Raw genomic sequence first — 12934 nt, forward strand, 5'->3', positions numbered from 1 at the left:
AGCAAGTAGTAGGATGCTTACTTAGCATGTAGGAGACCCTGGGATTGACTCTGCACTACAAGAATTTTTTAAAAATAGATGTTTGTATTAACTGTTGGGTAAAGAAATGGCACTACTCATAGAGACAATAGTAAACACACTCCACCTGCTCATTTCCAAGCATACTTACAAACTACATGTACCTTGAACATAGCACACAGCTTGGGGAATCCAGCCATAATCATTTAAATGAACAGTTAACCAGAACTACAAAGGGTTCATGATTTGAAACCTTTCTTACTAAAGATAGCTTTATTCAACTTACATTTTGAAGACATTTGTATGGGTATGTATGTATGTATGTGTGTGTGTATGTATGTATGTATATAGTTTTAGTGGGCTTGTACTCTTTGAGTCTTAGACTTTTTTATCAGATGTTTTATATTTATTTGAATTTGTTGGACATCTGAGATGAATACACTTTCAGATGAAATAAAAAAGGCAAATAAATACATGAAAAATGTTCAGTGTCATTGATCATTTAAGAGATGCAAATTAAAACAACACTGAGATTCCATCTCACCCTAGAAAGAAAACAGCTACATCATCAAGAAATCAATACAAAATACTGGAAGGGAAGTGGGGAAAAAAGGAACCCTTCCCTACTGTTGGTGAGAATGCAGACTGATAAAAGCACTATAGAAATAAGTGTGGAGATTCCATTCAGCTCAGCTATTCCCCTCCTGGATATTTTCCAGAAGAAGTGAAAACATCATGCCACAGTGACTGCTGTGCACCTGTGTGCTCCTAGCAGCGTAATTTATGATAACTAGATCTTCAAAGAAACCCAGATGCCCTTCAGCTGAGGAATGGTTAAAGAAGATGTGTTAATTTTACACAGTGGAGTATTTGGCTATAAAAAAGGATAGGAGCTGGGGAGATAGCTTGGGGGTCTAAGCACCTGCCTGGCAAGAGCAAAGACCCAGGTTCGATCCCCAGTACTACATGCCATGCTGGCCACTGAAACCAAGCGTGGTGATGCACATCTATAATCTCAGTACTGGGGAGGCTGAGATGAGGGTCACTATGAATCTGAGCTGCATAGCAAGACCCTCTACCAAATAAATAAATCAAAGAACTAAAAAAAAATAAGGATAAATTTGAGGGTTTCTCAGTAAATGGATGGAACTAGAGACCATACTCTTAAGTAAATCAGACCTGCATGTACAAACATCATATTATCTTCTTAGTGTAGAAACCTGAAAGAGTAAAAATATGAAGGATACAATAAATACTGTGAAAAGGAAATGACCCTGTTCAGAAGAAAAGAAGGAATTACTGAATTGAGGACAGGAGAGGGAGTAGGAAAAAAGATATCTATGCATGTGAGGGTTTGGATGATTGTCCTGTGGATTTCTGCTGGTACATGGAAAGGAACAGTTATTGTTTAATTTTTTTGTCTTTTTTCTCTTAATTATAACTTTTTCTAATTTTGCATATATATAGATATAGATATATCTATATCTATATATATATCTGATAATTAGAATAATTTCAGGAGAACACTTCAAATACTGTGAAATTCACATTTTATTTAGTGAAATTCTGTATCACTTGTAACTTTTTCTTTATTACTATTTGTATTCTCTTTAAGAAATAAATTTGTTGTTTTAAAATGCTTTAGGTAAGTGGTATATTCTGTTAGTGATTCTTCTAACTTTTACCTCTGCATTAGAGCTAAAAATTCATTTAGATATTTGTTTCTTGCTTTATCTAGACACTTGCTAAGCCAGGTTTTACCTAATTGTGCATCAGTTTCTCTGTTTGAACTTACTATTCTAGAGAGAAGTTTCTGCTCAGGCCACTTTAGGGTATTCTTACATCAATGTGGATTCCAGAATCCAAGCTTCATTTTTATAAACTGAAAGTTTTGGCCTATAGTACCCGCTTGATAAGGCTTATAAATTTGACTGGTGACCAATCTCCCAAGATGATGATGTCAGAATGCCAGTTTCTCATGAGTTTCCTAAGAAAAGTGGCCCAGTGAACTCAATTTAGAACATTTTTTTACTTTGAAAGAAAATGAATAGGAATACAAATGTATTATTCTTAAATACAAAGTAGTTATTCTTTAGTTGTATTTTTTTGTTAAATAGAATGTTACAAATAAAAACTTTCTAAATGAGAAATTGCTTACTTTGCTGTCCTAACACAAATGCTTTTTAAATGATTAATTTTATCTCAAGAAAAATTGAGGGTTTTTTTCTTACTAAATAAAGGAAGTTTTTGGATTACTGTTTTTATACTGTATTTTGGGGGGTTTCTTTCAGAGCACGGAATCCCTACATCAGTTGACTTTATAGGCTGTGATCCAGCCCATATGGTGACCTCTTTCAACACTGGTAGTGCAGTAATTTATGATTTAGAAACGTCACAGTCATTAGTGATACTTCCATCACAGGTAGATTCTGGTAAGTTTTCATGAATTTTTTTTTTTTTTTTTTTTTAACCTTAGGATTCTTATACAAAAGAAGGTAATCTTTTAGCCATTTTTCCTATTTTGACTTTATGACTTAAGGATAGAAGAAGTTTCATTATAATACTGTTACTCTTGTTTATACTATTTCCACAAGTTAGGCTTATGGGTGTGTGCGAACAGAATGAGAAATGGTGAAACTGAAAATAAAGGAATGATTTTGAACTTTTCATGTTAAATATATGTGAAAGTAGAAAAAAATCCCTGATAGGCCCAATATCCAGCTTTAGTCTGTAAATGGCTGTAAGTATGGTATGTTCTATAGTTTCCTTAAAGAGAAATCCAGGGAATATCCATGCATTGTGATCGATTGGTACATCTTCAGGCTGCTTATCATGTACAAGTTACTTCTACATCTCTGTCATCTCATTTTACTTACCTTTTTTTAAATTGAAGAATTTGGTTTATCAAGTTTTATACAGACTGGATATCTATCTAAAACAGGCTTATTCAAATTCAGATTTACGGGGCCTGCGAGATAGCTCAGTGGTCTAAAGTGCTTTCTTAGGCAAGCTAAGGCAGGCACAGGGACTGAGTTTCAGTCCCCCCACCACATACTGCTCCAGCCCCATCCTAAGGGAGGGCTGAGCCTGGGAGAAAAAAAACTGCCCACCAAATCCAGGTTCATTTTTCTTTTCTTTTTTCTTTTTTTTGGCTGAACCCGGGATTGAACTCAGGCTCTTATACTTGCCAGGCAAGTGCTTATTCTGCTGAGCTATCTCCCCAGGCCCCTCAGTGTTTTTCTTTATCAGATATTTTTTTTGTGTGTGTGGTTTTCAGTCTTAATCATTATCTGGGTACATTCATTTATGAACTTTTTGAAATGATTGTATGATTCTGTCATCCTCCATTTACCAGCTGCATTACTTGTATAACAAGAAATGTTCTTCCATCAATAATTTGGTTACCTTGTGATTGGTGTTTGTTATGGAAAAGCAAGAAAGCTATTTATCTTCTTCTTTTTTTTTTTTCTCTCTATTTATCTTCTGTATGTAAATTTCCAAAGTAATGAAATGATACTGTTTTGGGTATCATTATGGTATCTCATAAAAATGTGTTTGGTGTGTTTTAGTTCACTATAAATATTTAATGCTGTTCAGATTGCCTCATGTTGGCCAGGTCCTCTTCATATGATTCCGGTAGTTGATTGCTTGCTTTCCGATATGATAAAATATTCTAGGTTTACTTGTTTATTTTGTATTTCAGATTTCAGATCAGTCACTTGTTGAAAAGGTTGAGCTGGGAATTGGGCAGAAAATAGCATTTAGAAGACTACAATGTGGGGAATAGACTATTGGTCTTTTACTCATAGTCTTTATGGCTTCTCAGTTGTTCATTGTTGTATTTTTCAATAGACAGCTAAGAAACATACATTTCTTTAGAAAGTAAAATATTTTAGGTTAAACTCATTTATTGTGGTTCTCAACAAAATTAATCATCTTTGTCATCTCATTTAGATTATCTTCCAGTATACAGAGTTGTCTGAGTAGTAACACTATTAGCACCAATAAATAGTATGGTTATATTCAGTAGATTGTTCTTAGTATGTAGTCTACTAGGGTATAGAATCTATTATTATGTTTTAATATCACTTGAAGTAATTTGTTTCTTTATAGTTACACCAACTATACCACTAGTTGGATAGACAGTTGAGTTCATTTAATTTTACTTCTGATTTTTAGTACTTAAGAGGCAGTTATTTTATAATTATGTGAACTATGTGGTTCCATGATATACTCTCAAACCACATATATTTAGGGTCTTTAATTTTTCTTCAACCCTATTCTCTTTCTCCCGTACATAGTTAAATTATGTGTTCAAGTTTAGTATCTGATGAATCTTAAATACTTGTAGAGTGGTTGGTGTGAACTCTTACAATGTTCATCTTGATAAGACTAACATGGCCATTATCCAACATTTAAAGGTCTGAAGAAGTTACCATCTTCCATTGTCTTTCCAGGTTTACAGTCCACTAATCATATTAACAGAGTAGTAAGTCATCCTACAGTTCCTATTACAATAACTGCGCATGAAGATAGACATATCAAATTTTTTGACAATAAAACGGGTAAGCAGATTGTCTTGTTTTCCTATGAATCGTACTGTAAATTTGAGATTATTGAAAATGCCCATCTTTTTTATAAGGCATGTTGACTTGTGGGCCATGAAATTGTCAAGTTAACTTTTCTTCAGGTCTAGCAAGCAAACCTGTGCTTTATGCATGCTAGGTAAGCACTCTGCCACACAGCTGTATGTATATGCCTAGCCCTAAACTGTTGTAACTCAAATTTTTGTTTTAAGCACAGTTTTAGTATAGTTAAAATGTGTTAAGCTTTATCTTTATATGTAATTCCCCTATTATGTCTTCATATTTTATTTAATTATAAATCCTTCCATATTTGAAAAATTTCCCTTTATAATCTGTCATGAATTAGTAGAACATCTTTTTTTGGATTTGTTATCTTAGCTGTTTTTAAATTTTTATTAATCAAATGATGATATGGTAGGTATCATTTATTGTCTTCTCTGTAGTCTTCTCTTTTTGTAAGGAAACTTATATTGATGTTAAGTTAAATTTTAATTTAGTCGTGTGTGTGTGTGTGTGTGTGTGTGTGTCTTTATGAGTTTTGTTTAGCAGTACTGGGAATAGAACGCAAGGCCTCATGGGTGATGGGCAAACACTCCAGCACTGAGCTATATCCCCAACTCTTATATTTTGAGACAGGGTCTTGCTAAATTACCCAGACTTACTTGACCTTGCAGTCATCCTGCCTCAACCTCCTGAGTAACTGCCATTGTAGGCATGTTCCACCATGCATGGCTGTGTATGTATATTGGTTAAGGGCTCTTTTTGATCTGTTATTAATGTAGAATACTGCAATGTATTGCTTGCTTTCTCTCAGAACTCTGACAGCTAGAGTCTACTTTGAGAAGAAATTTAAAACAAGGTATTGAAAGACTTTCACATAAGAAACTTAAGTGTTAATTGGGGACCAGAGATATAGCTCAGTGGCACAGAGCCTACCTGGCAAGCACAGGGTCCTGAGTTCAATTTCCAGTTGTCCCCTCCCACCTCTACCCATTGTTAATGGGAACATTATTGCAAAACAAATTATCACTCTATGTAGGAAACTACAAGCTTCTCTTTAGAAGTTACATAGGGCATTGCATTAAGTTTCAGTCTTCAGTCTTACATAAAATCCTTTTGTTCAAATGACATTTTCATGGACAGAATCCTGTTAACCCAGTAGAATAAATTGGGAACACAGTGAATATTCACAGTTTTCATATTGCACAGGAAATAAATTCACGTTCATGTACATGTTCTCAGTTAATTCCATACCGTACCAGTTCTTTGAATCATTTTAATGAACATCCTCTTTTGTTGCAAGAATTTCCTTTGTGTTTCTAAAAAGATTGTTTTTGAGTAATAAAAATTTACATTGACAATGAGAGGTTCAGAAATTTTGATAGTTGTACAAAAAAACAAAATAAGTCTTGATATTTTGCTACCAAGTCAAGAGTTAGTCAATAAAAATTCTGTATAGTGACAAAAACAAAGATGATGTAATCTTTCAAGTGTTTTCTGAATCTACAATTCTTTCTGTTAACTAGTCTGGCAACTTACCTATGGTGTTGTCTCAGTTACTTTTTTCTGGTTTCTGGGACAAAATATTCAACACCCAGAATTAAGTAAGGAAAGATTTATTTAGCTCAGTTAGTGGAAGTTTCAGTCCATACACAGCTGGCTGCGAGGCAGAGTGGTACAGGGCACAGAGCAGCTGTTCATGGCAGGGGCAGAGAGCAAAGGGAGGGGCACCAGCTCAGGCAGCTAGCAAGCCTCTCTCCTCACGTTGTAATGCAGATTACCTTCCCCAGGGTAGGTGTAGCACCTACACCCACAATAATCAATGCCAGACTCCAGAAGCTGCCCCATGGCTGCATGAGGCTTTGGGGGGGACACATACTATACACACATCATTAACAGGTATGTAGGTAGGTAGCAACAGGGTTCAAGCAGTGAAAGAATTGATCACTCACTTTTCTAAACTGATTTGGCTCTCCATATGTATTATTGAGTTACTGAGAGCAGACTGAAGTTTTATGTGGTCACCAATAGAAGTCAACATCCAACGTGATCCAGCGTTGTACATCTCTTTTGGGTGGTTCATCTGGTAGGATTACTCACATTTTCAAGTGACTTGTTGACAGTGTGAAATAGAAGGATAAATTCTAAATTAACTTAAAATATCATGGTTGGGATTAGGGGCCAGGTATGAGGACTTGGGTTAAGTTTAGAAAATTATTTCTATAAAATAATCTAGTGTTAGGTAAAAGAAGTTTTTGGCTTAAGACATGGCACATATAGAAGGTACAGGCTAACATTTTGGTATTATTATCCTAGAGGCCAAGTCATTGCAAATGCTAGGTTCTTTTTTTAGTAATATTGGTGAAAAATGGATTAATAAGTTGATCACACATTGTTCAATGATTTTTTTTTTTTTTTTTTTTGGGTGCTACTAGGGATCAAACTCAGGACCTTTCGCTTGTCAGGCAAGCACTTACTCCATTGAGCTATCTCCCTGGCCTCAAATTTAATGATTTTTCTGTTCTTTGTGTAGTAATCTTACTATTAATACAGCATCTGACTTTCTTTCTTCCTTTTTTTTTTTTTATTTTTTATTTTTGGTGGAACCAGGGGTTGAACTCAGACCCTTGCACTTGCCAGGCAAGTGCTTATTCTACTGAGCCATCTCCCCAGCCCCAACCTTACTATTAATGAGAAGCAATTGTGATTTTAAATGATGAGACTTTGTTGATGTTGTCCTTAACTAATAGCTGTTCAGTATTGCCAGAAATTGATGGACAACTCTTTATAATTTTTGGACTAAAGTTTTTAAAATTGTGAATGTCTTGTGGTTTTCTATTCAGACCAGTAGTTACACTATCAAAAGCAGAACTCATATCCCAATGTAAAATGTTGTAAAGATCCAGAAGTATGGCAAGTGATTGTAATTCAGATTTTGGAGGCCTCTTTCATTAGGAGTATCCAAGGAATTTTATTAACAGACTCTTTGTTGAATAAAAGGAAAGTAAATTTTAGAAGTGTCAGCATTTGCTTTTTAATTCCCTTTGGTGCATCTTTTTGTTTTGTTGGTTTGGTTTGGTGTTTTTTGAGATAGGATCTCTTTTTTTCTAATATATTTTATTTATTTTTAAACACTTTCTCTTCTCTTCTCTCTGTCTCTCTCTCTCTGTCTCTGTCTGTCTGTCTGTCTGTCTGTCTGTCTGTCTGTCTCTATCTATCTATCTATCTATCTATCTATCTATCTATCTATCTATCTATCTTTCTATCTTTCGTGGTACAGGGGATTGCACTCAGGACCCTGCAATTGCCAGGCAAGCGCTTATTCTACTGAGGTATCTCCCCTGACCCCTTTAATATATTTAGAACAGAGTCTCACTATGTAGATTGGTCTTGTAGTAATCCTTCTGTTGTCAGCCTCCCAAGCGCTGGGATTACAGATGCGCACCACCACACCCAGTCTTAGCCACCATCTCGGTGCACTCCGGGGGCGAGGCTGGTGCAACATGTCGGGGATTGAATCCTGGCCTTTGCACTCTGCCTAAGCAGACACTTTAGTCTGCTGAGCTATCTGGCTGGCCCTAGGATCTCCTTTAAAATATCACATTCATAGCCCAGGCTAGCCTTAGTCAAACTCATGGTGATCCTCCTGCCTCTTGAATGCTATGATTATAGATATTTGCCACCCTCTCTAGCCTGGTGAATCAATTCACTACATTGCTTTCCATCCATCAAAAGTATATACTGAGAAAGTAGGATGCCCTTGCCCGGCCTTGTTTGGCACAACTCTATATTCACAACTGTTTAATTTGCTGTTAAATAGTATTTCCTTGCCTAATAGTCAATTAAAATATTTATTAAATGGCATTTTTCAGAACAGTGGTTTTGTTAATAGCTGAGGAAATCTAGAGTAATTTCTGTGATGTATTTGTGTCCCTTCTTTCCCGTTCGTATTTTGAATATATAAAATAATTGAATTTCAAAGAATATATAAATTTGACCCTAGAAGCGTTAGGTATGTCTTACCTGTTGATTTGTTTATCATTAACTCATGTACATAGAATAATCTTAAGGTCTTTTACAAAGATGTTAAGAGTTAAGTGTTTGCAACTCTGTTGTTGTTTTCCACTGTCTCAGATACTGTCAAATACATGCCACAGATGTCTTTTCTAAAAGTAACTGTATGGAAAAGTTCTGGATTAGAATTAAAATTCTCTTCAAAATATTTGTGTGGTAGATGTACCTTGAAAACATACCAAGTGAGGGGCCTGCCAGCTAGCTCAGTAGATTAAAGTGCCTGCTTAGGCAGATCCAGGGACTGGGGTTTGATACCTGGGTATGTTGTGCAGGCCCCACCCTCTGGGCATGCTGAGGTGGTGATTGAGACTGGGTGTTGTGGTGCGTGCCTGTAATCTCAGAGCTTTGGGAGGCTGAAAACAGGAGGATCACTTCAAGTATAATCTGTGTAGTGAGACCCTATACACTCTGTATTAAATACATTAAAGAAAAAAAAAATACAAAGTGAAAGAAGCCAAACACAAAAAGCTACATATTCTGTTCATAGAAAGCATTCAAAATAGGCCAGTGTCTAGAAAGCGCAGATGAATGCTGCCAGAGCTTGGAGGCAGGGACAAAGGGGGAGTGATTGCTTAATGGGTATAGTTTCCTTTGTTATTGACAAAAGAGTTCTGAATCATGGTGGTAATAGTTTCACATTGTGCGTATTATAAAAGCTACTGAATTGCATATTCTTGAATGTTTAAAATGATAAACTTTTATATTGTATGTATTTTTACCACAATAAACAGTATTGCTAAAGGGAATTTTTCTTGATGCTGCATTGATCTCAGTCTCTTACATTAGTATTTTGGGAAACTTAATCTTCCTGTTACATTTTGCAGGTAAAATGATCCATTCTATGGTAGCTCACTTGGATGCTGTTACAAGTCTAGCAGTAGATCCTAATGGAATCTATTTGATGTCTGGAAGTAAGTTTGAACTTTGTACCACCCATAAACTTTCAAAAAGGATCATTACTCAGTAATAAGCATTACTTGTCTTCTTTTTACAGGCCATGACTGTTCAATTAGATTATGGAATTTAGACAGCAAGACATGTGTGCAAGAAATAACAGCTCATAGAAAGAAATTGGACGAATCAATTTATGATGTTGCTTTCCATCCATCAAAAGCATATATTGCCAGTGCAGGAGCTGATGCCCTTGCCAAAGTATTTGTGTGAATCAACAGAAGCTCTCATCATGAGAAAAGATTTGCTTGAACAAAAGGAGGGTCTGCATCACTGCCATCAAAAAGGTTACTGGATATGACACTACATGTGATTTGCCTAGTGAAGACATTTGGGGCAGGCATAAATTAGTGGAAACCACATCTTAATGTTAGGGTCATTGACTTAACTGTAATTACTGTACTTTGTGGGACAGAAAAAAAAGGACTCCAGTAATTCTACTGGATATGAACTGAGCATATGTTTGGTTTCTTTTTTAGGTGTATTTAAGCCAATGTGGAGTCTGATCTTACAAAGACTGTTTTTTGGGTTTTTTTTGGGACTCTGTGTGCTGCCTTAGGGTAGGAATGTGGTGCTCTTGATGGGGGAAAGTGAGCTCCAAGAGTAGCTTTTTTTTCATCTCTTAGTAATCTTACGTTTATCAGTTGAATGCCACAGATTCCCCTTTAAATTTATTTTGCTTTAAAAAAAAAAAAGAAAAGAATTTAACTTAAAATATTTTAGCATTAGTTGCACAAAATGTTTGGATAAAATTCTAGTTTTTATAAGTCTTTTTATATATTTAGCCTGTCACAACAGTGCTCAAGATTGTATTGAAGTTTTTCTGCATTATTCAGCCCTAAACCACAGAGATCTCACTGTCCAGCTGCCCATAACCACTTTCTTTTCTTCTTTTGCCTAATACAGCTCAGTTAAGTCCTTCATAAAGATGCTAAATCACCTTCATCATCACATAGATGTCTTCATGAATCAAGGACTGTTAAATGTATTAAAATGAAATAGTGGGGTTTAGTACTCCAAATGAACTCTTAAAAAAACTAATCTTGGCATCCTATCACTATGTGATATTTTGTACATCTTACTGTATTTACAAGTTTATTTATCAAGGATTATCCATCTTGCTAATGGCCTATTATTTATTTCACTTTTTGTTGGTCTTTATATCCTTTTATTAATGTGCTAAAGAAACCTGTATATCTATTTTGGGATTCTTTGAATAGTCTAAAATAGACTAAAAATGGAATATTTTATAGTTTAAGTTACAAATCCAAGATGTCCCCTCCCCAAGATACTTATCTTGGTTTACCATGATTCCAAAAAAATGTTTTGTTTAAAAATATTTGGAGTAAAATTTTATTTACATTGCAACTAGGGTACAAAAATAGTTGATCAGAATACAGAATCTGCTGTGTTTGGACTAGTTTTCCCTGTTTTATTTTTTTAGATGTGCTTAATTTCATGGTGTAACTAAAGATTTTGTTTGTGTAATGCATGATTAAGAAATAAAGTATTTTTTCTAGTCTTCCAAAAACTTTTCTGATCAGTTTGCGAGTTTTGATGAGTTTTGTAAGGTTTTTGTTTTACAAACTATGAATCAGCCAATTTTTAAGATTGTACCACAATGCAAAAATTACAGCTGTTGAAAAATAATGTATATAAAATGCATATAATAAATACTAAATTGTGTACCTGTATGTTACTGTTGGCTACATCATTTTATGTTGAATAATAAAGTGCAATATTCTCCATAATTAAACTAGGACAAGGAGATGGTTTCTTATTCCTTCATTTTTATGCTTTTTAAAAAATACTTTCTACTGCTTGTTGGTAGTCTAGTAAAGCTACAACAGTCACAGTATTAAAAGCATCTTTTTGAAGTATTTCACCCCACTGAGCAAGATTTTTAAAATTACTGAAATATGTTAGACCATTGAGTAATTTTTTAAGATGCATTTTAACTTGCTTTGATGTCATTACTTCATTAAATCTAAATTTTAGTTAATGATATTATCCTATCTAGCCATACCTATTTCCATAAAAACATTCATCAAAGAATAAACTAATATTATACGTTAGAAGTTGTCCTTACAAATGTTATTATCTTAAAACCTTTTTCTTTTAACAGGTAATATCCTTTTTCTTTGAAGACAGTTGCAAATGCAATTAGAAGAGGGGCACTGGAAAACTTGGATAAAAATTGTATTTGAGGGCCGGGGAGATGGCTCAGTGGAATAATAAGCACTTCCCTGGCAAGCGCAAGGGTCTGAGTTCAATCCCTGGTTCTGCAAAAAACCCAAAAAATTGTATTTGAATTTCTGCTGCAAAAATTAAATGATTCTGTGTAATTGAGATGGATGGCAATTCTAGTTATACCTGGTGAAACATTAACTTTTTAAAACTTTAAATTTTTTTATTTTTATTTTTATTTAGTACAGGTCTACAGACCTGTACAGAATCACTGTAGTGATTCTTGTTTTCAGCCTCCCAAGCGCTGGGATTACAGGCGTGCCACCATGCCCAGCCTTAATCGCTGAGGGTGGGGCTGGCAAGGCATGCCAAGAATAGAACCCCAGTTCCTGTGTCTGCCTAAGCAGGTGCTTTAAACTGCTGAGCTATCTGGCCAGCCCTAAAGAAAAATCTTTGCTAGCAGATTGTTTGCCTTAATAGAGCGTTTCACTGTGCAGTTCAGGCTGGCCTTGAACTCCCTTTGCATTCCAGGCTGACCTCAAACTTGCAGAAATCTTGCCTCAGCCTCCCAAATGCTGGGATTATAGGGATGTACCACCATACCTGGACAGTTGTTTTCTGAACAGAATATTCTAATGAGCAAAGTGAAGAGGTGTATTCCCCCATCACCCACTTTTCCAATTCTAGTATTTCTGGCAGCTGTTCTAATCCATTGCACTATTTGGTGATGGTAATTTGGTTATTGTAATGCAAAAGTATTCATCTCTTTTGGAATATATTAAAACTAGTGAAGAAAAATGTGTATTTGTACAATGGATTTTATATGTATGGTTTTCTCTTACCTAAATAGGTTGAATTTTTCTTTATAAATATTTGGAATAGTCTATAAAGGATCCAAAAAGAATGTCTTGTCATTTAATGTGCTTGTATTTGTGATGAAAAATAATGTAGATTAAGTTGGAGGACCTTTTTGTATGTGTGTGTGGGGTACTGGGACTTAAACTCAGGACTTCATACTTGCCAGGTAGGTGCTGTGCCACTGAGTTATATCCCTGGCAGTTGAAGGATTTTATACATAAGATTTAAGGATATTAGATCTTAATAATCGTAATACGTTG

General features: G+C 35.1%; 1 protein-coding gene across 5 annotated transcripts in view; it reads left to right on the plus strand.

The window, feature by feature from the left end:
• The window catches only part of Strn3 (striatin 3), a 129938-nt gene extending 118615 nt beyond the window's left edge, over positions 1–11323 (plus strand). For all 5 annotated transcript variants that reach the window (XM_023721812.1, XM_004637102.2, XM_023721814.1 and 2 more), the window contains 4 exons: positions 2310–2450; positions 4476–4583; positions 9503–9589; positions 9673–11323. In XM_023721812.1, coding sequence (XP_023577580.1) covers positions 2310–2450; positions 4476–4583; positions 9503–9589; positions 9673–9842 — 506 coding nt within the window. In that variant the 3' untranslated portion in view covers positions 9843–11323. The remainder of the gene's footprint in view (positions 1–2309; positions 2451–4475; positions 4584–9502; positions 9590–9672) is intronic.
• The last annotated feature ends 1611 nt before the right edge of the window (positions 11324–12934 follow it).

Source organism: Octodon degus, unplaced genomic scaffold, assembly GCF_000260255.1.
Source record: "Octodon degus isolate 3935 unplaced genomic scaffold, OctDeg1.0 scaffold00086, whole genome shotgun sequence".
Taxonomy (NCBI): domain Eukaryota; kingdom Metazoa; phylum Chordata; class Mammalia; order Rodentia; family Octodontidae; genus Octodon; species Octodon degus.